The sequence below is a fragment of the Megalobrama amblycephala genome, linkage group LG11, assembly GCF_018812025.1.
Source record: "Megalobrama amblycephala isolate DHTTF-2021 linkage group LG11, ASM1881202v1, whole genome shotgun sequence".
Classification (NCBI taxonomy): Eukaryota; Metazoa; Chordata; class Actinopteri; order Cypriniformes; family Xenocyprididae; genus Megalobrama; species Megalobrama amblycephala.
In genome coordinates, this window is record NC_063054.1 from 3,189,142 (window position 1) to 3,216,955 (window position 27,814).

Genomic DNA, 27,814 nt, shown 5'->3' on the forward strand with positions numbered 1-27,814 from the left:
CAAAGCATGTTTAGAAAAGGGCTGACAGGAACAGTGTATTCTGCAACATGTCAAAAATACCAGGAATAAAAGACGAGCATTCATCTCGAGTTAAAAAATATCCCTCAGGGGGTTGGCACTTCGACTAATGAGGATCCTGTCCATGCCGTATTATTGCGAAATTCGGAGAGGGAGTGCGAGAACGCTCTATGGGGTTATGAAAAAAAAAAAAAACCCAGCAGATTGTCTCTCTGGGCGACTGAAAAAGCTTGAAGGAGAAGAAAAACATTTATTGGAGTTGTTTGGGCATGACAGATCAAAATCTGGAAAATAGCGAGCCGAGCCCTTCGTTCACCTTCACCCTCGATCAGATCGTGAAAAGAAAAAGCACTGGTTGATGGTTCTTGAACAAAACAGTGTACATTTGCAATAAACTAACACTGGGCTGCACAATATTGGAAAGAAACTGACATTGAGATATTTTGTTTTTCCTGCAATTTATATTGCAATATGAAAAAATATAGAAAGTTCATTTTGGAAATAATTAGTCATTCTGAATTAGTCATTCTAGAAGGACTGGGGTGATTTTGTTGGTGAGTGCATCTGCAAAGGAAAAAACTAATAAATTACTTTTTATTCTGAAGATTTTGTTGCAAAGTCAGAAATCCTAAAAGGTTTGAGGAAAAACTTGGAAACTCTTTACAAGAAACAACTCAAACCATAAAGTGCAGATGATACAGACTACCAACTTCTTATCATGATCAGCCAATACTGATACTGATACTGATCCCTATCATTCAAGCTTTATATAAGTGATATGTTAGCTCTACGTTGACTGTCAATGTTGACCCTTTAAAAACTGAAGGCATTTTTTAATGAATTCACATATAAGTGGCATACTTGAAAGTAATGGCTTATAACTACAAAAAAAAAAAAAAAAAAAAAAAAAAATACAAAACAAGGTCTCATCAAGTACATGGTCTCATCTGATAGAAAACCTATTTTCTTCCAATTTTTTTTTTTTTTTTTTTTTTAAACGGATTGAGAAAACTGATTGCTGAGAAAACACCATAAAAAAGTGATGCACATTATTGATTTATTTTGTTATTATCCATGCATGACATGATGACTATTAGAAAGTGTATTTGATAAAATTTGGGATTGTTCACAATGTCAACTACAACTGGGCCAAATTTTGTGTTGATCTCAAAGCAATGAAAAGTTATGGCTTTTGGAACCATGGTAGCCTTTTATTCAAAAGACCACAAACCTCTCCAAAGTGATCTGAGTGTTTTAATGAACATAAGAACTACTTACATGCATAAACACCACAAAGAATAAAAATACTGGTAGCACTTTATTTTACAGTCCTGTTCCTCATGTAAATACCTATTATAGTAATTGCAATAACTGGGTAATAACTAGGTACTAAGCCTGAACCTACCTAAACCTAACCCATGTAGTTACCTCATATTACCCAGTACTTTCTTAGGTAAGTACACGGCAAGTACATGTAAGTGCAACCAAAATATTTATAATTACAAGTAATAAGATGCTAGTTGATGAGTGATGATCTTCCAGTGCTGTTTCAGCTCTTATTCTAAGGCGTACGGTAAAACAAGACCTGTCAATCTGAGCGATCGGTCCAATCCAAGCACGCTCCCGACACATTGTCCCTACTCACCATACCAGAGATCGAGTTTACATCGGTTGAACTTTCAAAGATACAAAGCAGAACGCAGCACAAAAGCCTCATTTCTATACTGTTTACAAGTGCGTTGGCAGCAACTTTTTATGGTTTTAGTCATCAAATTGTGATCGGTTCGTGAGATAAACCAAATTTTGCGACTACCGATTGAGTCATATAATGTGATTATCAGCTGATACCATTCTGAGGCCAATCGATCTTTCCCCTCGAGTTTTCATAGGCCACATTCACACTGTTTTTGTCCAATTCAGTATGTTTTACTGCGAGTTATTAGATATGAAAACAAAATAATGTAAAACGATTGTACTGAAAAATAAAAAGACATTTATCTTACTGTAAAATTACTAAAAATTAATATTTCTTCTTTAAATGGTATACCATCAAATATTTTAATTTTGAAGGGTTGCCAGGAAATAAATGCACTTCTCTGCATGTTCATTTACACGTGTGCAGAACGGTTTGACTGAACCAAGTCATTCTAAAACTGTATCATGAACTACACATATTTATGATTTGACAAATGCACTAAAGCCATATCGCGATATTGATTTTATTTCGATATACCACGCAGCCTTAGCACACGCCTAACATAAACGTATGTCACAACGTGGCGCACAGGCCTCGTGCCTATAGGCTAGGCTTTACTGGAGAGCTGAAAGGCTAATCTGTGTCATGCTCGCGGCCGACGGCCTGAAAGCGAAGGAGGGGAAGGAAGGGGGAGGGGAGATCGCCCACACATGCCTTGTGTTGGGGGAGGATATTAACAGGAATGACTGGAATTCTCCTTAGTCCGGCCACCGCTTTGGGTCAGGTGACTTCAAGTCCTGAGGGACACCAACTTCTCAACAACGTACAATCCTCTAAAATATTCATCTCACAAACTGTATGGTAGTTCATTGCGGTCCATACATCTGTAAAGGTCGGGAGTGAACAGCGTTTGTTTTGAAAGGCATTCCTGACACAAGCCCTGTCCTGACTCCGCACCTAAAGCACGCCGAGTACATGTCAGAGTGGTATGCAACGATTCAGGGTGGCCTGTGCTGTGAAAAAAGATGCCTCACACAGTATAGACCATTTGGCCTGTTCAAAGGCAGCAAAAGGACTCGTTCTGGACATACCAGACATTTCCAATGTAATGGGAGTTGCAGCTTGCTCATTTCCTCCTTTTTAGAGCGACGCATAACCCAGGGCTGGACTTGTCTGTTCGGCCCAATTAAAGAGGTTGTGTCTCTTCAGAATTTAAGGGGGTGAAATTGATTTAGATGGGTTTTTTTGTGTTACAGAAAGAGTATGAATCTGTTGTACCTTTTTCTTTGGCGTTTGAGTGTGTTTTTGTCCTTTTAATTGACAACCAGACAGGTGATTCAGCTTTGCTTTGCCAAATTTAATCCATAGGAGAGTTCTTTTAAAAACAGTACGGCATCAAAGACGACGCTGGTTGATAAAATATGGAATAGGATGAAAGATTTATAGGGCACCTATAATGACCCTTTTACAAGTAATACAAGTCTCTGGTGTCCCCAGAATGTGTCTGTGAAGTTTCAGCTCAAAATCCCCCACAGATCATTTATTATAGCTTGTCAAATTTGCCCCTATTTGGGTGTGAGCAAAAACATGCCGTTTTTGTGTGTGTCCCTTTAAATGCAAATGAGCTGCTGCTCCCGCCCCCTTTCCAGAAGAGGGCGGAGCTTTAACAGCTCAACAACAACAAAGCTGGAGAATCTCACGCAGCCAAAATGAGGATTGTCAGTTACGGTGTTCAGCCTTACATTGTTCAAACCGGAGTCGACACTAATGGAGAGACTCAGGAAGAAGTTACAACTTCTAGAATGAAACTGGACGTTTCTGAATGGTTAGTGGATAAATTTATGTAGTTGCTGTGGAGTTGATTCAACTCGTCCACTAGCATGTGCCGTCATGTTAATCTTTTGTGCAAATCCAGTGTTGAATTGACCCTCGTTTGTGAAGCAGTCCGGCGTAAAATGACGGCATGACAGCAACACTCTACTACAACAACTCTTCCTCTTCTCTAAAGCAGCCCAACATGGCCCCGCCCCCTTCGTTGTGTATTTCTGGGGGTGGGGTTTATGTAAATTTTAGGGTTTGTGATGTCACTAACCCAGGAAGAGGCTCGTTGTAGTCCCTACCAGCCATTTGTTGTAGTCCTTGAAAAGTGATTTCTGTAAAAGAAATCTCTCTCTTTGCATTGAACTTTGAGCGTCGTAACTTTGCAGATGTTGTTTATGCTCAAACAGCAACATTACACACTAACTAAAGTTAAAAAAGTCAAATCATAATCAAGGACCCCTTTAAACAGCGTGCAGTTCACCATCAGGGAACATCTGTGAGAGTAAACAATAAAATTAACCATCTAAAACCGTGAATAGTTTACTAGTCTGCATAATAAGCGTATAACTGCTGATCTTGCTGTGTTGAGTAGCGGTTTAAATGTACAACGCTATGAGGGTCTAAATTAAGAAACACTATAGAACGTACCAAAAGGGTTGATAATGATATTCAACATATCATAAAAGCAAAAAAATGCTTTGTCAAGGCCTTTAAAACTGTGTGCGTGTCAGGACGGCAACCAGGAATGTCATGAAAATGAGGCGGAGAGAAAATCTCAGCAGGTGCAAGACTTAAAGAGTTGCAAAGCTGCAAAGAGTGCCTGTAAACAGAGAGCACGGCCAAAACCCAAGCTTACACAGCACGAACTGAGCTTACATGGCAGGGCCCACAGCTTTTCACCTTCTCTCTGGCTAGCAGTTTCAAACAGTCTCTCCAGCCACTGCAGGTTCTTATTAGGTTATTTGCTGCTTGTTGTGAAAGTAGGCTAGTCAAAGGCATCTCCTACCAGTGGGAATAAGATGCAGCAGCTGCTGTGAACATGGACAAGTGCACCGTCTGCTGTGTGCTGCAACAAACAGGAGGGCACGATTTGCCCAGGTGACATGTCAAAGATCCCTCTTTTTGAAATGCATGAGGGGAGAATCTTCTGTTTAAAGCCCCCGCAGGCACACATAGGCTTGACTGTAAGCAGCGTTGACTTTTGAGGCAAGAGCCAGCTGGTAAGTCAGGTACAGTTTACCAGCCCCACTCCATACTTTTAAAGGGGTGAAATATAATAGAGAGGCATAACCTGCTTTGCAGCTTCATTAGGACAGTAGGGTGAACTCTACAGCAAAGGGCTGTTTGTGTACAAACACAGGGAGTAGGCCAAGGTTCTGAGCGCATGGCTGGTATCGGCAAGGTCACAGTTTCGATTCACAGGAAAAATTTTATCAGTAATTTTGATCGGTATGTCAATAACAAGGCCTGAATTTCGAATATTATGCACATAATTTTACACATTCCCAAAGGTTTCACTAGAGATGGATGATATGGCACACGACATCAATATTTAACCACGATATTCATTTACCTTTAATGGGGAAGGAAATGCTTTCCACATATTTGTTAGACCTTGAGAATGAATGTAAACATGTTCACAATGAAACTCCACAGAGTAGCTACCCTTTAACTTAAGGGCCGTTATGAAATACATTTTATTTTTCCATAAATTTTGTGCATTTTATTTTTTGGCGGGATTTTGTGTTTTATGATTTAATACAAATTTATTCAAACTTTTAAACTGTAATAAAATGACAATATAACAATTAATTTACTACAAAACATTGCATTTTTATTTTTTTGTCAAATAAGATGCTGCACAACATAACTGTATACATTTAAAACATGGATGAAAAAAATGTTTTGTATGATATTCCTTAGGAATAATAACCATATTCATTACTTTGAGAAGTACATTTTAGTATACAGTAGTGATATATTTCTGTCATAATTTCTTGAAGTCAAACTGAACTTTTATTTTGACAGGTTGTCATGAAGATCTTTCAGTTTTAGTTTCAGTTTCAGTGATTTTCGCTTGCATTTCGGGACAGATGACAGAATTTTCACTTGCCTAACTGGGCCAGCGTTGCATGCTCACTAAAGTGTATCATTTGCACGTGTTCTTTTGAGTCTTGCCAATTTAAAGTCGGCATGAAGCAGAAGTTGCGATTGTCATTTCTTCTCCACTGTGACGTCTATCCGAGTGAAACGGCATCTGAAATGAGAGGACGGGACTTGATTTCGTCCTTCGGGAATTGATTGGATCGTTGGAAGTTTGGCGTTGCTAACAAAATGGAGGCAGATCTGAATGCCCGTTTGCAGTCAGAGGGGGATTTCTCTCCACCGGACTCACCCTCGTGTTACTTTAAGAACTTTATTTACTGAGGATGATGACGGTGGTCAACGGCACTAAACAGCAAGAGAGACCGACTGACTGACGGTGCGGGTCCGCTGGTGCGGAGCTTGCTCTGCTCCCGTGGATATGCAGCCTGACTGACTGAGCGAGTCCTCCATCAGGTTCCTTTCAATGTTTGAGGGTACTGTACACCCCAATGACTGGCATCAGCCACAGCGACAGCATTTTCCCCTTACGTCACTGGATCTGCTGGCAGTTCCAGGTAGCTCCGCCCTCACACCATAGCATGTGACAGGAAGAGATGATGAGTCGTTTTGAGGAGGGAGGGCGGGTTAATGTTTTTGATTAAAGATTACGAGGGCACATGAATTAAAAAAATAATAATAATGTGCACGGATAAATTATTGATAATAAATACTTCAATATTCCATAAAAAAAAAATAAGTTGTCAATTTTGATTTCATGCCGACTTTAAACATTCAAGATATTTTAAACAATTCAGCACTCACGCACTCTCTGAGAGATGGTTTTCTGTGCACTCAAATACACACAAATTATGTCAAAATGCCCATCTAATTCAATTTCTGTGCTACTGCTTACCTGAATCCAACTACTTTTGCACCTACCTGAAAAACAAAGCACTGTTTACTTCATTTGCATTGTTATTCTAATTATTGTATTTATTTGTTCCACTGTTTGTAATTTGTTTATTTGTTCTTGTTGTATTACTGACTCTTCAGTTCAGAGTTTGAAATCAAGCTTCCTTGTGCTGTCTGTAAGCTATTTTAACAAAATTACTCTATTGTAAAAACACATACATTGAGTGAGCAAGCATTTAGGTTACATAATTGTCATTTGTTTTTAAAAAATAACATAAAAATTGTTAAATTTGCTAAAGAGTTCATTTAACAGTGTTATTTATTTGCATTTTTAAAGATTCAATTTAAGTGAGCATTAGATGAAGGTAATCCTAACGTAAAAAAGAAAAAAAGTATCCACAACAAACTACACAATTTTAGCAAATTTAGATATAATAAAAAAGATGTCCAATAACGGCTGATAAACAATAGTGTACGAATATATTTTTAAGAACTCAAAATATCCATTTTTTCAGAGTGTCATGGTGCCCAAATTAATTTGCAGCATTTAAACAAATTATTTTAGTTTGTAATTTAATTATTTAGATAAAATAGTACTGAATTTTACTATCTGCCAGTTAATTTTAATGCTAGTGCATCTCTAACTTTGGATAAAAGTATATGCCAAAATGTATAAATGCAAAACATTCTTCGTTCTTTGTATTTGGTAAGAAAATTAAAATAAAATTGTGCCATTCCAAATTTGTCTGAAATAAACAATGATTTATGAGCCTGAAGCATACATGCGTTTCATTTGTAACAATACTGGCAAATACAATAAATCAAATTTCATGCCATCAATATTATGGGAGATGGAGCAGAGCAAGTCTGCAACAACACTGACAGTTCACACCAAAACCTGCCAAGAAGGTTAAATACTACAGTCGATGTGTTCATTCTGTTTAATCTTCTCCTTTAATTAGTCTTCAGTCGGCTGTCGAAGAGGAAGTCAGGCATAAACACCTGCATACCGCTCTCCCTGTCACCACTGACCTTGGCGAGCTGCTTTGAGAAATCAAGCAAAGGAGAAAGACACTGCAATGATTAATAAGTGCTCTGCTTGTTGCTTTGGCAAGAGAGCGCCATTATAAACTCAGTTATTAGAAGCATGCGATAAATTCATGAACTAGCCAAGCTTGACTTCCTGTCAGGCTCTTACACACAACAAAATGGATTCATGAGCACTAATTCAGGTTCATTAGAATTTCTTGTGCAACACTGAAGAGGAATTTCTCCAGTCAGAGCTCGTCCTCTCCTGGAAAATTGCCCCAGTGAGACAAGATGGACTGTGAACTAACAGATCCGGTCAATAGCAGAATGTGAGGCGCGGTCAATATGTCTGTCAGTGATAATGAGGAGCGGATCCCGTAGGGATCTCAGACACAAATGTTTGTGAATGGCGAAATTTCTAATCATGTGACTTATTCTGAAAACCTAAGAAACAAATGTTTTAAATGTTTCATGAAAAGAGTATGTAGCTTCACACACAAGAAAAAAAAATAAAGCGGGACTTTATTTTATCAATCGGGAATTAATTGGATCACTGTGGTTTGCTAATTGCAGCGATCGCATGTTGCTCCGTGATGCGTATGGACTAGGGGTGGGAATCACAGGGTACCTCACAATACAATGGACTTCAGATGCGGATGATCCAATGAGGTTCATTCTTGTGTTACGCAGCATGTTTGAGCTTCAACAAGAGCCAATGAGGTTCATTCGTGTTACGCAGCATGTTTGAGCTTCCGTAACAACCAATGAGGTTCATTCTCGTGTTACGCAGCACTATTGAGCTTCAACAAGAACCAATGAGGTTCATTCGTGTTACGCAGCACGTTTGAGCTTCCGTAACAACCAATGAGGTTCATTCTTGTGTTACGCAGCACATTTGAGCTTCCGTAACAACCAATGAGGTTCATTCTCGTGTTACGCAGCACGATTGAGATTCAACAAGAACCAATGAGGTTCATTCTGGTGTTACGCAGCACGTTTGAGCTTCCTCAAGAACCAATGAGGTTCATTCTCGTGTTACGCAGCACGTTTGAGCTTCTTCAAGAGCCAATGAGGTTCATTCGTGTTACGCAGCATGTTTGAGCTTCCGTAACAACCAATGAAGTTCATTCTCGTGTTACGCAGCACGATTGAGCTTCAACAAGAACCAATGAGGTTCATTCTTGTGTTACGCAGCACGTTTGAGCTTCCGTAACAACCAATGAGGTTCATTCTTGTGTTACGCAGCACGTTTGAGCTTCCGTAACAACCAATGAGGTTCATTCTCGTGTTACGCAGCACGATTGAGCTTCAACAAGAACCAATGAGGTTCATTCGTGTTACGCAGCACGTTTGAGCTTCCGTAACAACTAATGAGGTTCATTCTCGTGTTACGCAGCACGACTGAGCTTCAACAAGAACCAATGAGGTTTATTCGTGTTACGCAGCACGCTTGAGCTTCCGTAACAACCAATGAGGTCCATTCTCGTGTTACGCCGCACGGTTGAGCTTCCGTAACAACCAATAAGGTTCATTCTTGTGTTACGCAGCACGGTTGAGCTTCCACAAGAACCAATGAGGTTCATTCTTGTGTTACGCAGCATGTTTGAGCTTCCGTAACAACCAATGAGGTTCATTCTCGTGTTACGCAGCACGATTGAGCTTCAACAAGAACCAATGAGGTTCATTCGTGTTACGCAGCACGTTTGAGCTTCCGTAACAACCAATGAGGTTCATTCTCGTGTTACGCAGCACGACTGAGCTTCCACAAGAACCAATGAGGTTCATTATCGTGTTACGCAGCACGTTTGAACTTCAGCAAGAACCAATGAGGTTCATTCTCGTGTTACGCAGCACGTTTGAGCTTCAGCAAGAACCAATGAGGTTCATTCTCGTGTTACGCAGCACGTTTGAGCTTCTGTAACAACCAATGAGGTTCATTCTTGTTACACAGAACGTTTGAGCTTCCGTAACAACCAATGAGGTTCATTCTTGTGTTACGCAGCACGTTGGAGCATCAGAAAGAGGTTTGTTCTCATGTGCAAAGCAGGTTCGGTTGAGCTTCTGTTTATGTTTGCTGATCAATGTTTGTATATGTACAAAAGCCTAAATTCAATCTGCTCATAAAAGCAATTGAGTCTCTTCAGAAAATTTGGACTAAATCGCTCGATTCATATGGATCAGTTTTACGATCTCTTTATGAACTTTTTGAAGCATCAAAGTGGTAGTTGCGTAGCTGTCTATGGAGAGACAGAAATCTCTTAGATTGTCCTCATTTGTGTCCCAATAATGAATTAAAGTCCTATGACATGAGGGTGAGAAATTAATGACAGAATTTTCATTTTTGGGTGAACTAACCCTTTAAGTATGCCACTTAGATGTTAAATCATTAAAAATGCCTTCAGTTTGTAAAGAGTTAACAATGACAATCAACATAGAGCTTTCATATCACTTAAATAAAGCTTGAATGATAGTGATCATGACGACAAGAAATCAGAAGTCAGTATCGGCTGCAAAAATAATGATTGGAGCATCTCTAGTTTCAGCCAATAACAAAGATTTAAAGGTGCTGACGCAGCCATCTGGCTGTACGAATGTGAGGCAGGAGTCAAAAACAGTGAATATCTTACTATATTTCCACCAAAGCTGTTTATCGGTCACTTCCAGAAAGCCATGTGTGAACAGAAGATATGGTACATTTCATTTACCAGAAAAGGCAAAATAATTCCAAGTGGCCAGTCTAAGAGCTTCTCTTAAAGAACACTTCATAAAATGGAAAGCGAGTATTGAGAGCAAGCCAATACTGCACTTTAGAGTAGCATTAGTGCATTGCTTGTGTTTAACCGGCAGCAGCATAACATCTTCCACGTAAATCATTAACCTCCACAATCAAGAAAGCGTGTGGCCGACCAGTGCTGTAGTAAGACCAGAACAGAGGAGTTTATGACTCTTAGAAATTGGGTCATACTATGGCTCGCTCACAGTGATGGGATGTGAGGTGGCACCTGCTAGTGACGGGTTGCACAAGGACAGTGGCGGTCTTTACAGGAGCAGACACACTGGGGTGTAATCTCATTACTGACGTCAACCCAACACCCAGGACAGAGAATCCACTCACTGTGAAGGCCAACCGCAAGCAACAGGACCAGGAAGAGCCCGAAAAGGGGCATCCAACCTACTGTTTACACTTTAAACTAGTGAGCACCACCCTCATGCAAATAGTGAAGGCAATGGCAACAATAAATGCAAGAACATCAACAGGAATCAATGAATGTCCCCAGACTTTATAAAGGGAAACATTTGCATTGCCCTTGAAAACAAAGTCCAACTTGTTTGTCAGACATTTATGAGCAATATCTGATTAACCCTATAAAGCCTACTGTGTTATATTTGGTACATGGATTTCTAAAGTCTCTGATAATGACCAAAACTTGGCTACAAGCGTCCTGTCGCCTGATTGATAGTCTGTAGTTTTAAAGAACCTAAAAGTCAAAAGAATACTGAATATATTGTTATTAATATTACAAGATGAACTACTGGGCTGAAGCTTAGGTTAGGTTCAGGTATCCATACCCAGGTGAAAAAATACTATAGTGTTTTTGAACCATACTAGAGTAAACTGTAGTATATTATAGTATTTACAACACTTTGTTAATGAATGCTACAGCATACTGTAATATTAATTATAGTGAACTGATCAACTGTAATAAATACTGTAGTGTACTTTAGTTTTTACTATAGTAAACTGTAGTGTATTGTATAATATACCTTATAAATTAAAGAAAACTTAGTACAATAATTTGTTTATATTACTATAGTTGTTATATCACCACAGCAACTGTAAAAAATGAATGTGATTTTTACGGTAAAATATTGTAAAAATGCTACGGGAAAAAAAAATTGTAAATAGGTTAACAGTAAGTTCCCGTATTATATACAGGGATAAACTGTAAAAGCTCTTACCAGATATTTTCTGTAATTTTCACAGTAAAATGCTGTAAATTTGACCATTTTTAGAAGTAAAAAAGACACAATCAATGCATAATTTACAGTCAAAAACTGTAAACTGATATTCGCACAATTCCCTGTGTGACGCTCCACGTTTGAAAGTATTTTGTTTAAATAATCATGTTTCTTAATAGTTTTGTTATCAGTTATGTACATTAGGATTTTATGTTACATATTCTGTTGTTTAATTAAAGTTTATTGCATTATGTACGTGTTGTGGGTTACCATGATGGTGTTTTGTGTTTGTGTTGAATGACTCTGTGCACCTTCTTTATGTTAGTATATACTTTATGTTAGTATATACTAGTTCGTGAAAAAGTTACTTGTGATGAACTCTGATTCTTCATGTGGCTTTCTCTTTTACCACCCTGCATTATTATGGTGGTTGTCAGTATATATTAAAGGTACAAAACAGATTTTAGTAGTGTACATTGATGAATTTACTGGTTTACATTCAAATTGTCTTGTTTGTTACAGTTTTATACTGTAAAATGTACAGTTTGTTCTGTAAATGTGTTTACCATTTTTCTGTATTCTTTACAAAATTATTCTGCCAAAATTATTTTGTAAAAACTACAGATTTTTTTTACAGTGTAGAATTACTACAACAAATTAAAGTACTTTACTATAGTATGGTTCAAAAACACTACAGTATAAATTACTACAGTATTTTTTCACCTGGGTAATGTTTGAATGAGAATCAAATATGGCCCATCAGGCTTTTGATGAAGGATTAGCCTATTTGCACATCTCTCAACCATAATTTTATTGCATATTGTATTAAATGTTTTGCCCCAAACTACACATATTCCATTAAACATGTAGTATTATCCAAACAACAAGGCCAGGAATCTCAAGAGCAAATGTCACAGCAGCAATTTTGACAATAGCCTGAAGTCAGCTGGGTGATTAAGGCAAATGTAATAACAGATAAACAGGTCTTAAAGGGACACGCACCCAAATTCATCAACTTACCCCATTCCAAAAAGTCCGTCACGTGTTTTTCCCGTTTTAAGGGCGAGTTGCTGCACTCGTTGTATAAACATATGAGAATATCCAGCAGTGTCTCCACACTCAGTGACTTCTCGTTTTTCTGATGGCCATCCAGCAGCAACTGCTCCAACTTCTTCAGGCGCACCTTCGCAGACATTTTCTACCAATTTAGCGACCACTCCCACAGCCAGAAAATATAAAATAACACTTGTCGAAATTAATATGACGGGGATTAGCGTTAGAAATATATACAAATAGGATTTATCTGTGTGGAGATCTGAAGACTCCAACTGCTAGCCAGCCATCCAGCTAGCCAGCTAGCAAAATGTGCCCAACATTGTGCTCAGATAAGCGAAGCCCTAATGCGCCTAACCCCGTTGTTGTCCGCTGGTTTCCAGCGTTTCCACCCCCCTCCTCACTCCCGAGGCCCTGTCGGCTCCATTCGCCTTAATCCGGACAAATCTGTACTTTCCACTTTGCGGGATGTGTCGGGGCTTTTTCTCCCGTCGAATCTCAGGATGACTGGACGCTCATTCCGCTCAGCTGGAGATCTGCAATAATAAACCCCCTAATGAAGACCTAACGTTACACACATCTTTATCCTACATAAATACGCCCTCCGAATACTGGGAGTGGGTGCTTTTTCTAAGTAGGCGAATTTGTGCGTGTAAGCTGGCGCTAGCCGGTCTGCCGAATATGGCTGCATTCGTGTTCAGCCTTGTCTAGCGCTCCCGAATGAAGAATCCAGACCGGGATAGCGGAGCCCCGCCCACTGCACCGGAAACGCTGGGGATATATGACGTCATTGTTTGATTGACACCGGGAGGCAGCTAGCGCTGACCTCACCAGGAGCTCTGACTGAAGTGATTTAGAGATTACACATTTCTTATGTGGTTTTCTATTGCATTGTAATTGCAGTGTAATTTATTATTAATAATATTTAATATTATATGATAATAATATTATATAGGCTAATATTTAGATACATATTGAAATGTTTAATATTTTATAATATTACGACAACTATTTTTAGCACAATATTTTTGCACATATGCAGAGAATGCAAATGACTTTCCTTTGGTTAAAGGATTAGTTCACTTTCAAATTAAAAATTTTCCTGATAATTTACTCACCCTCATGTCATCCAAGTTGTCCATGTCTTTCTTTCTTCAGTCGAAAAAAAATGAAGGTTTTTGATGAAAACATTCCAGGATTTTTCTCCATATAGTGGACTTCACTGGCCTCCAGACGGTTGAAGGTCAAAATGTCAGTTTCAGTGCAGCTTCAAAGAGCTTTAAACGACACCAGACGAGGAATAAGAGTCTTATCTAGAGAAACGATCGGTCATTTAAAAAAAAAAAAAAATAATTATATACATTTTAACCATAAATGCTCATTTTGAACTAGCTCTCTTCTTCTTCTCTATTAGAATTCCGGCAGTGTAGACGCTGCTAAGTGTATTACTGCCCTCCACAGGTCAAAGTTTAAACTAATTGTTGTATACTTGCAGTAGCATATTGTATATGACAATTCAGTTCAAACTTTGACCTGTGGAGGGCAGTAATACACAGCAGCATCTATACTGCTGGAATTCAAACAGAGAAGAAGAAGAAGAAGAAGAAGAAGAAGAAGAGAGCTAGTTCAAGATGAGAATTTATGGTTAAAACATATAATTTTTTTTTTTTTTTTTTTTAGAAAATGACGATCGTTTCTCTAGATAAGACTCTTATTCCTCGTCTGGTATCGTTTAAAGCCCTTTGAAGCTGCACTGAAACTGACATTTGGACCTTCGACCCGTTGAACCCCAGTGAAGTCCACTATATGGAGAAAAATCCTGGAATGTTTTCCTCAAAAACCTTAATTTCTTTTCGACTGAAGAAAGAAAGACATGAACATCTTGGATGACATGGGGGTGAGTAAATTATCAGGAAAATTTTATTTGAAAGTGAACTAATCCTTTAAATGTCCCATCTGGATTTATAAATATTCATAAACAGGTCTTTCTGAGAGATAGTTTCTAGATAGTTTAAACTTGTGATAAACAAGTTTCACACACAGTCCAGGTTTCCATTGTACAGATTACAAGCAATTTTGATAATATTAATAATATTGTGCTATATGTTTTACATTTTGGGTTTCAAAGTTCAAAAGCAAAGGTTTGCACATCTGCCAACAATACAATCAGTAAACCCAGCAAACACATAACGTTCCCCTAATGTTAGTTTTTGGTTCCCGTTTGTTTTTGTTTTTGTTTTATTTTTTGAGAACCAAAATATAACGTTCTAGGAATGTACTTTTTAGGTTTTATTTTTTTGCAACCATAAAATAACGTTCCCAGAACGTTGCAGTGTGGTTATTTTTTTAATAACCTAAAAATAACGTATACAGAACGTTCCCTGATGGTTATTTTAAGGTTATAATTTTGCAACCATAAAATAACGTTCCCAGAACGTTGCAGTGTGGTTATTTTTTTAATAACCTAAAAATAACGTATACAGAACGTTCCCTGATGGTTATTTTAAGGTTATAATTTTGCAACCATAAAATAACGTTCCCAGAACGTTGCAGGGTGGTTATTTTTTAATAACCTAAAAATAACGTATACAGAATGTTCCCTGATGGTTATTTTAAGGTTATAATTTTGCAACCATAAAATAATGTTCCCAGAATGTTGCAGGGTGGTTCAATTTTAATAACTTAAAAATAACATACAGAACATTCCCTGAGTTATTTTAAGGTTATTAATTTTGCAACCATAAAATAACGTTCCCAGAAACGTTGCAGGGTGGTTATTTTTTAATAACCTAAAAATAACGTATACAGAACGTTCCCTGATGGTTATTTTAAGGTTATAATTTTGCAACCATAAAATAACGTTCCCAGAACGTTGCAGGGTGGTTAATTTTTAATAACCTAAAAATAACGTCTACAGAACGTTCCCTGATAGTTATTTTAAGGTCATTATTTTGTTTTTACTCTCCTCATTTCCTGAAGGAACGTTTGACAATAATGATAATCTGAACTGTGAAATCTGAAAATACTTTTTTCTGAATATTTTTAAATACCTGCCTAATTTATTGACTGATTTATTTGTAAAGAATGTATTCAGCTATTCTATCTCCACACAAATAGAATCACTCAAACATCAGTTTTGAAGGTGTCATCTGTGGTCAAAAGATACAAAAATGAGCTGACAATGTTCCAGGCCATCTGCGGTGTAAGGCACTCGGCCTTGACCTCTCAATGGCCTCTCATAGCAATTACATTTACTCAACGCAGATTATAATTGCCTGGTCATTCACTAAGCCATTAGTCAGTGACCTTTTCACTATCCCACTGCAGTCTGCTCTTCCAAGAACATTACTGATGATCAATATTATACTATTATAGTTATTAATTTGCTGATTGGTGTGTGCACAAATAATAGCTAGCCATTCAAACTGATCCTCACCAAAAGAGCATCATGCTGTCAATTCTTTGAAAACATTGACCTCTGGTGGTGAGTATGAGTGGCCATTTTATCTCTCTCTGCAGTCCTAGCACCTCCTATTGAGCTTTTTTCTCCGAGATGAATTGCAGACAGCTCTGGAAGACAGAATTGTGTTAGTGGCTGTTCAATATTTTATAAGCAGAGGGCTTCAAATCTCTGTGGGAGCTTGTAAGTGTCAGGACGGATTATTTTTACTGCCTCAACCGTAATTTCTGCCTTTTGCCTACATTTGGTGCCCTGGGGTGTTTTTGGGGACACATAAGCTTGGGAAAAAAGGATACCCTGTAGAGCTTATTTGAACACTTAGCGTTTCCCCTCTTTCTGGTCCGTCGTTCTCCCAATCCGTTCTGACTGATGGAAGGTTTGGGGAAACGGACCACATGTTACACTCATTCACTGATTCTTAAAATGTCACGCTTTCGTTCCTCTCCTCCAATCGCCCTGAAGCCCAACAGCTTCTGTTGCCAAGCGATAAGGATTCACAGAGGGAAGCACCTCTGATATATTAAAGACAGCTGAAGTAAGTTACTTTGTTTTGATATGTCACACTAGAACTCTGGGACTGTATGTAAAAAAAAGTCTGTTCATGTTTAGAATATTACAGTAAACTCTGTCATATTGCATTGGACATGTATGCTAATTTTCCTTTATCTTTGTCCAGCAGAGGGAGCACCAGGCCTTTGCATCTGCTGTGACGGATTCATTCATTCATGTTCTGGGATTGCTCTGCATTGCCACTGTGTGTATCTGGCACAACACAAGCAATAATGTACATCAAAGCTATGGCTTTTAAAAACATGAGCTGGTTAACGGCTTAATGAAGATGACGACCATATTGACATTTACTTTTTATCGTTTACCATCAGTGAACAATGTCTTGCAAATATTGCATTTAACATGAGTGTGGATACGCTTTAAAAGCATGCATGATTATTTTACGCCGGACTGCTTCACAAACGAGGGTCAATTCAACACAAAAGATGAACATGACGGCACATGCTAGTGGATGAGTTGAATCAACTCCACAGCAACTACATAAATTTATCCACTAACCATTCAGAAACGTCCAGTTTCATTCTAAAAGTTGTAACTTCTTCCTGAGTCTCTCCATCAGTGTCGACTCCGGTTTGAACAATGTAAGGCTGAACACCGTTACTGACAATCCTCATTTTGGCTGCGTGAGATTCTCCAGCTTTGTTGTTGTTGAGCTGTTAAAGCTCCGCCCTCTTCTGGAAAGGGGGGGCGGGTGCAGCAGCTCATTTGCATTTAAAGGATTAGTTCACTTCTGAATTAAAATTTCCAGATAATTTACTCACCCCGATCTTTCTTTCTTTGGTCGAAAAGAAATTAAGGTCAGGAAAGGTCACACGTGACGTAGGTGAAAGTACCGATCCAGTGTCTACAAAGGGAATGTGCAAAGAACACCCTTTACAAAAAAAGGTAAAACAACAATGTCGGATGATTTTGAAGTTGGAGGAGAAAATGAGATAGAGTTTTTTCATGGGACTTCCGCCTACATCACGCGTGAACTTTCCAACGTGATTACGTAATGCTTGGCGCTAGTGCAAGACGAGCATTTGTGGTTAAAAAGTATATCATTTTAATTTTTTTAAGAAAATGACCGATGGTTTCTCTAGATAAGACTCTTATTCCTCGTCTGGGATCATGTAGAGCTCTTTGAAGCTGCATTGAAACATTTGGACCGTCAACCCGTTGAACCCCAGTGAAGTCCACTATATGGAGAAAAATCCTGGAATGTTTTCCTCAAAAACCTTCATTTCTTTCCAACTGAAGAAAGAAAGACATCAACATTTTGGATGACATGGAGGTGAGTAAATTATCAGGACATTTTAATTCTGAAGTGAACTAATCCTTTAAAGGGAAACACAAAATGTTAAAAATTTGACAAAATGTGGGGTATTTTGAGCTGAAACTTCACAGACACATTCTGGAGACACCAGAGACTTATATTACATCATGTAAAAGGGGCATTATAGGTTCCCTTTAAACTTCTGGATAATGGATTTATAAATATATCCACAATAGGTTTTTCTGCCACCTGTCCAACAGTTTTAAACAGAACTTAAATATTTACATTGTTGGCTTCATTATCCAGTTCAACTCATTCTTTTCCAGAAAAAGGTTCAAGTTTTTATTTAAATCCATATATCACAATTTATCACTTGAAATTTAAATCAAAAGGATTTTAACACCATATGAAGCTCAGTAAAGTGCTTTCAAACGTTTGATATATAGTGTATGCAGTGATATATGAAGGTTATATGGTGAATATATATAGAGTGAATAATTATTCCAATTTTAAAATGAGTAGAGATGCCACTCAGCACCAATAAGATTTATATTAATTCTTCAATCAAACTTAACATTACGGTCTGATGTTAGAGATTCCTCTTCAGTCGGAGGACATCAGGATATTGAAAGAAATTGCAGTTAATTACTTATTTTCCTCGGAGGTGCTTTCAATCTGAGACTTCCACAAAAGCTGAGGGAGAGTAGGCAGATGCATGAAGTGCTAATTGGTCGAATGAATAGAGAATGTCAGAAAGCAGGCCTGAAGTGAATTTATATACGAGATGGCAAAATTACTGAAAGGTCAGTCTATTACACTCCTCCACACACGCAGAGTTCAGAGCTCTTCATTCAGAGACACACAGCAGTCGGATAAAAGAGTGAAGAGGAGAGGAGAGGAGGAGCGCTACATTTCAATTACTCAAGAAAAGTCTGCAAGCCGGTTTCTCTGTCCCAAACCTGAACCTCTTGAACTCTCTTTGGAAATTGCATTTCAGATTGTGTTTGGTGTGAGACTAGAGAAACCGGTCTGGTGTTTTTAATGAGAAATAAATGTCAGTGGCCCCAAAAAGTATTTGAATACTTAAAATTGTACAAACCCGATTCCAAAAAAGTTTGGACACTGTACAAATTGTGAATAAAAAAGGAATGCAATAATTTACAAATCTCATAAACTTATATTTTATTCACAATAGAATATAGATAACATATCAAATGTTGAAAGTGAGACATTTTGAAATGTCATGCCAAATATTGGCTCATTTTGGATTTCATGAGAGCTACACATTCAAAAAAGTTGGGACAGGTAGCAATAAGAGGCCGGAAAAGTTAAATGTACATATAAGGAACAGCTGGAGGACCAATTTGCAACTTATTAGGTCAATTGGCAACATGATTGGGTATAAAAAGAGCCTCTCGAGTGGCAGTGTCTCTCAGAAGTCAAGATGGGCAGAGGATCACCAATTCCCCCAATGCTGCGGCCAAAAATAGTGGAGCAATATCAGAAAGGAGTTTCTCAAGAGAAAAATTGCAAAGAGTTTGAAGTTATCATCATCTACAGTGCATAATATCATCTAAAGATTCAGAGAATCTGGAACAATCTCTGTGCGTAAGGATCAAGGCCGGAAAACCATACTGGATGCCCGTGATCTTCGGGCCCTTAGACGGCACTGCATCACATACAGGAATGCTACTGTAATGGAAATCACAACATGGGCTCAGGAATACTTTCAGAAAACATTTGTCGGTGAACACAATCCACCGTGCCATTCGCCGTTGCCGGCTAAAACTCTACAGGTCAAAAAAGAAGCCATATCTAAACATGATCCAGAAGCGCAGGTGTTTTCTCTGGGCCAAGGCTCATTTAAAATGGACTGTGGCAAAGTGGAAAACTGTTCTGTGGGCAGACGAAATCAAAATTTGAAGTTCTTTTTGGAAAACTGGGACGCCATGTCATCCGGACTAAAGAGGACAAGGACAACCCAAGTTGTTATCAGCGCTCAGTTCAGAAGCCTGCATCTCTGATGGTATGGGGTTACATGAGTGCGTGTGGCATGGGCAGCTTACACATCTGGAAAGGCACCATCAATGCTGAAAGGTATATCCAAGTTCTAGAACAACATATGCTCCCATCCAGACGTCGTCTCTTTCAGGGAAGACCTTGCATTTTCCAACATGACAATGCCAGACCACATACTTGCATCAATTACAACATCATGGCTGCGTAGAAGAAGGATCCGGGTACTGAAATGGCCAGCCTGCAGTCCAGATCTTTGACCCATAGAAAACATTTGGCGCATCATAAAGAGGAAGATGCGACAAAGAAGACCTAAGACAGTTGAGCAACTAGAAGCCTGTATTAGACAAAAATGGGACAACATTCCTATTCCTAAACTTGAGCAACTTGTCTCCTCCGTCCCCAGACGTTTGCAGACTGTTATAAAAAGAAGAGGGGATGCCACACAGTGGTAAACATGGCCTTGTCCCAACTTTTTTGAGATGTGTTGATGCCATGAAATTTAAAATCAACTTATTTTTCCCTTAAAATGATACATTTTCTCAGTTTAAACATTTGATATGTCATCTATGTTGTATTCTGAATAAAATATTGAAATTTGAAACTTCCACATCATTGCATTCTGTTTTTATTCACAATTTGTACAGTGTCCCAACTTTTTTGGAATCGGGTTTGTAGAATTGTTTTTGCACTTTGTAAAAAATATCAAACAAATGGCATTTAATTAAAAGAGAGAAAGCACAAGCACATTTTCAAACAAAAATAAATAAAATGTTTTGGGGTTAAAATTTGCTATATTGTTATTTTTATTTGATTAAAAATCATTTTGACACCATAAATGTCATTTGTTGTTTTCAGCTGACAATTTGTTGATATATTTTTATAATGCAACAATACTCATATATTTTTGAGTGTACAAACACTTTTTCGTGATCATAACTAAAAATCTTTTATCTTTGGTGCAGGAATACATGATCATTGTGCTGAACTGACACTGACTCTTTCTGTTTAAAAATTAACATGCACAGAGGTATATGTGTCAAAATGGATACCTTTCCTTGTCAAGTTACAGAGCCACTGGAAAAATCTGCCTGCCAAGAGCCTGAGGTCTGGGTTTTACTGGATCCTGGGCTGTGAGACGATCACCCAGAGCCTCTATATGAACAGCAGCATCTCCTTTCACTCATTACTCGCCGTGACATCATCATCATCATCATCACCATCCGGGCTGAGCCAATAGGAATGCGAGGTGCTGTGACCTCTGACATTTAACTTCTCTCCCTGTTTTCCATCACGCTGGGTAATCTGACACAGAAATGCCAGCACATAAGATACCAGCCTAATAGTTAAGTGAGTGTGTGTACTCCAGAAGTCATCACAAATACAATTACTTGCAAACTGGTTTAGATAGCCCAGAAAATGCATCACTCACAGTTAATTTTCACATACATGACTGTTATATCTTAGTGACACATTTTTATTATTTTGTTGATAAAAAACAAAATGCATAAATGATATCATGGTCTGGTTAGCCTGAAGTTATAATAACCATTAAAGCTGCAAGCAGCGATGAAAGGGCCCTCGCACCCGGGCTCACCACCACCCGTTTGCTCCAAACATGTGAAGTTTGGAGCAAATCAGACATTGTATGCCTGAGTTACAACAACTTCCTGTTTCGTGGCGTTAATTGCATACTTTAGCACTCAGCCAAGTGTTGCATGATTTAACGTGTTTCTAGCATGTTTGGTACTTCATGGCATATATAAATACGTTTCTGGGAGTGAATTACAGTGCAAATCATGCCATTTGCTTCTGCCAGCAGGTGGCGCTATGACTAACTGAATATTGTCATGTAGATGTCTTCAGGCCAGGGGTGCGTTTCCCAAACAACGATGTAACTCGCTGCTGAACTACCATAGTACGATGCATCGTTGAACAAATCAACTAGCTAGTCACGGCCGTTTGCCGAAACCGTATTGTCGCAAACTTGTCGTTCAACCACGTTGGTGAATGACGTCACGCAGGTGGTGGAGTAATAACTTCTTTAAATTAATCCGTTTGAGATCGAATTAATGCTAGAATTTCTGCTATAAATTACGGACATGTCATTAGAAGACTAGTTCTCATTTTCCTCAGTTATTTTGCTTTGTTTCCACATTCAATCATAGGCTCGTTTTTACATACTAGAGCACATACGCACATGCGCACTCTCCAAAAACGGTGCTTAATCTCTTGATAAACTAAAACATATAAATGACATTTGTATATATTCAAAATAAAAGATATGCCTTGTACTTAATGACAGCTTGCTTATTTTGCTCAAGATAATGATTTATTAAGTCCACATGTCATGAAAACAGGAAACTATGCTTCTAACAGCTGGAGAGCTGTCGTTCTAACCACACAAGTTTGCGATGCAGTTTGCGAATGTTCGTTTGAACTATGGTTTCGGGAAACACCAAATCGTTGAACTATGTAAGTAACGACGAAACTTGCGATGTTAGTTGGCTAACGATGCTTTTGGGAAACGCACCCCAGGACTGTTATCACACATGTGAAGTTTGGAGCAAATCAGACATTGCATGCCTGAGTTACAACAACTTACTGTTTTGTGGCGTTAATCGCATACATTAGCACTCAGCCAAGTGTTGCATGATTTAACGTGTTTCTAGTATGTTTGGCACTTTGTGGCATATATAAATGTTTCTGGAAGTGAATTACAGTGCAAAGCATGCAATTTTCGTTTGCCAGCAGGTGGCGCAATGACTAACTGAATAATGGCATATACAGGGAGTGCAGAATTATTAGGCAAGTTGATTTTCTGATCATATTTTTTTCCCAAGCACATTTTACCAATTCCAATCCACATCAATCTTAATAACTACTATTAATATTGTTTTTAATCATTTATAAGTGATATATAATTGTTCATGAAGGCTGGAAATGAAAAATGCCTTATATTCAGGTGTGCAGAATTATTAGGCAAGTTTTCTTTTACAGGCAAAATGAGCCAAAAAAGAGATTTAACTCAGACTGAAAAGTCAAAAATTATTAAATACTCATGAGAAGGACGCAATACTAATGCAATACTAGAAATTGCAAAGTTAAAGCATGACCAAGGGACAGCAAAATGCTCATTGGGTCAGCGGGGTCAGACAAAAACAGGTGGAAAAGAAAAGACACGTTAACTGCAAAATAATTAAGAATTAAGGTGAAGAATTAAGTGTGAAACCATCAGGAACCCTTTAGTCTCCAGCGCCACCATTTTCCAGAGCTGCAACCTACCTGGAGTCTCCAGAAGTGCAAGGTGTTAGGATCTCAGAGACTTAGGTTAGCTAAAGAATCCTAAAAAATGACCTGCACTTGATAAGAATCACAAGCTGAAGTGTTATAAAATACATGAAGACTGGGTTTTAATAGGGCTTATAGACAGACAGCTTGAGAGTGACTCCTGATGGACCAGCACCCCATAAAAACCCAGTCTTCATGTATTTTATAACACTTCAGCTTGTGATTCTTATCAAGTGCGGGTCATTTTTTAGGATTCTTTAGCTAACCTAAGTCTCTGAGATCCTGAGACCTTGCACTTCTGGAGACTCCAGGTAGGTTGCAGTTCTGGAAAATGGTGGCGCTGGAGACTAAAGGGTTCCTGATGGTTTCACACATAATTCTTAATTATTTTGCAGTTAACGTGTCTTTTCTTTTCCACCTGTTTTTGTCTGACCCCGCTGACCCAATGAGCATTTTGCTGTCCCTTGGTCATGCTTTAACTTTGCAATTTCTAGTATTGCATTAGTATTGCGTCCTTCTCATGAGTATTTAATAATTTTTGACTTTTCAGTCTGAGTTAAATCTCTTTTTTGGCTCATTTTGCCTGTAAAAGAAAACTTGCCTAATAATTCTGCACACCTGAATATAAGGCATTTTTCATTTCCAGCCTTCATGAACAATTATATATCACTTATAAATGATTAAAAACAATATTAATAGTAGTTATTAAGATTGATGTGGATTGGAATTGGTAAAATGTGCTTGGGAAAAAAATATGATCAGAAAATCAACTTGCCTAATAATTCTGCACTCCCTGTAGATGTCAGATGCCAGGACACTTATCACACATGTGAAGTTTGGGGCAGATCGGACACTGTAGGCCAAAGTTACAACAACATCCTCTTTCATGGCGAAACATCAAACTTTGTCAGGCCGCCACGGACACGCCCTTCAACGAAAACTCAAGATCTTCACAATTTAACATTGTTAAGGCCTTAAAATTAGACTGACCAAACATGATGTTGTTCTGTTTAAATGTCAATGAGGAGTTAATCACAGTGTAAAACATGTCATTTCCTGTTACCCACAGGTGGCGCTATGACTGTAACTGAATATTGCCATGTAGATGTCTTCAGGTCAGGACTCTAATAAAACATGTGAAGTTTGGGGCAGATTGGACATTGTATGGCCGAGTTACAACAACTTCCTGTTTCATGGCGAAACATCGAACTTTGTCAGGCCGCCACAGACACGCCCTTCAGCGAAAACTCTAGATCTTCGCAATTTTAATGTCTTAAAGGCCTTTAGATTAGACTGACCAAATATGATGTTGATCTGATAAAAGCTCTAAGAGGAGTTTGTTGAATTACAATGTGTGGAAATGACAATAACTGCACACATTTTGCAGAGAAAATTCAAAATATTTCACTTCCTGTTGGTTTTTCAGATTTTGCACTCCGGGGCTTTTTTGTAGGGATTGGGCTGTTACATGTGTCTACTGAATGCTGCGTGAAATGTAGCGCAAAGGGTGCTTAAGTGAAATATTGTAGGTGGCGCTATCGAGCCATTTTGCAATACCTAATTCTGAAACCCATATCAGATGTAAATTTTCAACACTTCTGATGCGTGTGCAAAGTTTCATGAGTTTTTGAGCATGTTTAGGCCCTCAAAAATGCGATTTATTTCGGAGAAGAAGAAGAATTGGCCAAGCAATTACAATAGGGTCCTCACACCATCAGTGCTCGGGCCCTAATTATGGCAACAGTTATGTATTTGAATGTAGTTCAATTCATTAAAAAGATGCAAATGAATAGACATAAGCCAGTTCAGAGGCTGCATCCTTCGAAAGTTGATTGCATCACAGTGGCGCAACGAATGCTATCCCAGTTCAAAGGCTCCTTCAAATGAGTCCTTCGTTTCCTGGACAATGAAGGATAAAACAGATGGATCCTTCCTATCCCAGAATTCATTGCGCCCTAGTGATGACATGATTTTTTTTGAGGGAAATTGACAGATTACACTTTAAAAATGCTAGGTTAAAAACAAACCAAGTTGGGTTTAAAATCGAACAAACCCAGCAGTTGGGTAAATGTTTGACCAACCTGCTGGGCAGTTTTATTTAACTCAACTATTGTTTAAATTATTAATTTATTATTATTATTATTATTGCCTCTAGTAATTATGTGTCTGAATTTTAATTTCCAACCTATTTTGGGTTCATTTTAAGCCAGTCATATAATAATTTTTAAACAATAGTTAAGTTAAATAAAACTAACGTCAAACATTTAACCCAACCGCTGGGTTTGTCCATTTTCAACCCAACTTGTGTTGTTTTTAACCCAGCATTTTTAGAGCGAATAGTTTATACTCTTTAATACTGTATAAACAGAAATGCACCACAGGTAACATATTCAGACAGGTTGTGAACCCTGTTTTGTTTTCAAACAGTTAAATATAAATTTTTAAAAAAAGGTCCAGTACAAACGTTACTGCCACTCGTCAACGACAGCTGTCACAGTTGCTAGGCGACAAGAACAATCCTCCGTAGGCTAGATTGTCCCATTTAACAACACTCGGCCAAACCTTCACTGCCTTTAAGGTCTGCATCCTTTGAAGGATGCAGCCTCTGAATTGGGACACAGCAATACAGTCACATGACTGAGAAGATGATGCAAAACAAAGAGTTTAAAGTGCCCTATGTCATGAGAACCTTCTGGCTTGGATTTAGGTTATAAGGTGTCTTACAGCTGTGATTAAGATAAGTTAACCCAATTCTCATCCATTTTTTTAAAGCCCTGATGCACAATATGTCCGGTTTCTAAGGTGTCACATGACAAGGCATGGCAGGGAACAATTATTCAGACAATAGCCTGGCAACCTAATTACTCACTACTCCTAATGTGTGCACACTAGGATGGGTTAAATTCAGAGGACAAATTCACTTTCATAATCTCTACTTGGTTAACATGCAGAGGTGTAAAAAGTGCTGAAAATTTACACTTAAGTGAAAGTATAGATACTGTGTATAGAGGCAAAGAAGAAAAAAAAGTCTAGTCAAATATGTACTATAGTGAAACTTAAAGGTTTCCAGACTTCATTAACATCATTTTGACTGTATTCTATCTAGAGACAGAAGATTTTTTCATTAATGCAAATTTGATGCGCTAAATTTGTAAAGCAACCTGTTTAATCACAATTTTCTCAGTGTTGAGATTATATAATCCAATGTTACCTTAAATTCTTAAGCGTTAAGATCATGCAGTTAATTTTATAGTTGTTAGACCTCTGAATAAAGTTTACTTTGAAAAAGTAATGCATTACAATATTGTGTGACTCCCTTAAAAAACTAATTGCACTTAGTTACTTTTTATGGAAAGTAATGCGCCACAGCAGCAAAGACATTGGTTAATAAAGTGACATTAAATACATAAAGTATATTTGTGTCATTTAACCAACCCGATCTCACGGCAATTCGTATGTATTTTACGAGGTGGCTAATTCGTACGAATTCATATGTTTTTTGCTAAATCGTATGTATTGAGTTGCCAAACCCCACCCCTAAACCTACCCGTCACTGGGGTTTAGACAAATCGTAGGAATTCGTATGAGTGAGGTTGTACGAATTTGTACGAATTAGCCACCTTGTAAAATACATACGAATTGGTCATGGGATAGCGCTGAATTTAACATATTTAATCATTGCAGGTTTGAAAATGTCTCCGTGTAAACTATAAAAACGTTACATTGTGAAAAAGGTGACGTCACGCACATGCGTATTACTTGTTCAGTCTATAGGCATGTAGTGTTTCTTTACAAAGTGACATCGCCATCTACTGGCCTGGCAGCAGAATACAGTGCTTTTAGTATTTTTTGCAGATCTGTGTGAACGGGATCATTTTGACAACGTTGTCGTCTGTACGTGAAAAACAAAGAAAAAACTTTTCAGTTTTTAGTAAATCGTTGTCGTGTAAACATACCCTGAATGGGCAAAACATGAAACCAAGACATGTGAACAAAAACTACTAACTAAACAAGACAAAACCCTGACAACTAGTTACTTGAAAAAAGTAATCTGATTACTTTTTGTAATGCGTTACTCACAATACTGTTTATAAACTGACTAGGTCATGTGAGTCCATCTTTAGTGATGCATTGCTTTATGACGGTGTTGTGGTGACTAATATAAAAATTGTGAGGAGAAATACTTCAGAAATGTAATTAAGAATAAAAAAAATATATTTATAAAATACATTTATAATAAACTAATAAAATACAATAATAAAGTATACAAAATATAATCTACAAAAATGAACTATTTCTACTTGATCTAGAGCCCTTAAAAATAAATTATGTTGTTCATTAAGATTGAACAAAAACAGTTAGCTCGCATGTATATATTTAGAATAATTATTCACAATGTTTACACCTATAGCATGATCAACAATATTAACAATTCACACACACTCTTAATTAAAAATACTTTTGAAATGATTTGTAGAGGAGAGATTCAATATTTCATAATACATTATCATATTAAATTATAATTCCTTATAATTAGCCTAGATATTTGAACTGGGATTGCAGTAAGACCATATCCAACATTTGAGGCAAATGTTTAATAGTAATGTACAATATAGGCTACTATGTGCATCGTGAAGAGACAGATGTG

General features: G+C 37.9%; 1 protein-coding gene across 8 annotated transcripts in view; it reads right to left on the reverse strand.

The window, feature by feature from the left end:
- cdc42bpb (CDC42 binding protein kinase beta (DMPK-like)) overlaps nt 1–13,328 on the reverse strand; it is a 98,223-nt gene extending 84,895 nt beyond the window's left edge. For 5 of the 8 annotated variants that reach the window (XM_048208337.1, XM_048208336.1, XM_048208334.1 and 2 more), the window contains exon 1: nt 12,542–13,327. In XM_048208337.1, the coding sequence (XP_048064294.1) occupies nt 12,542–12,716 (175 nt within the window). In that variant the 5' untranslated portion in view covers nt 12,717–13,327. Of the gene's footprint in view, nt 1–12,541 lie in introns of all 8 variants that reach the window. The other 3 variants (XM_048208335.1, XM_048208333.1, XM_048208340.1) reach the window with 2 other exon arrangements.
- Between the last annotated feature and the right edge of the window lie 14,486 nt (nt 13,329–27,814).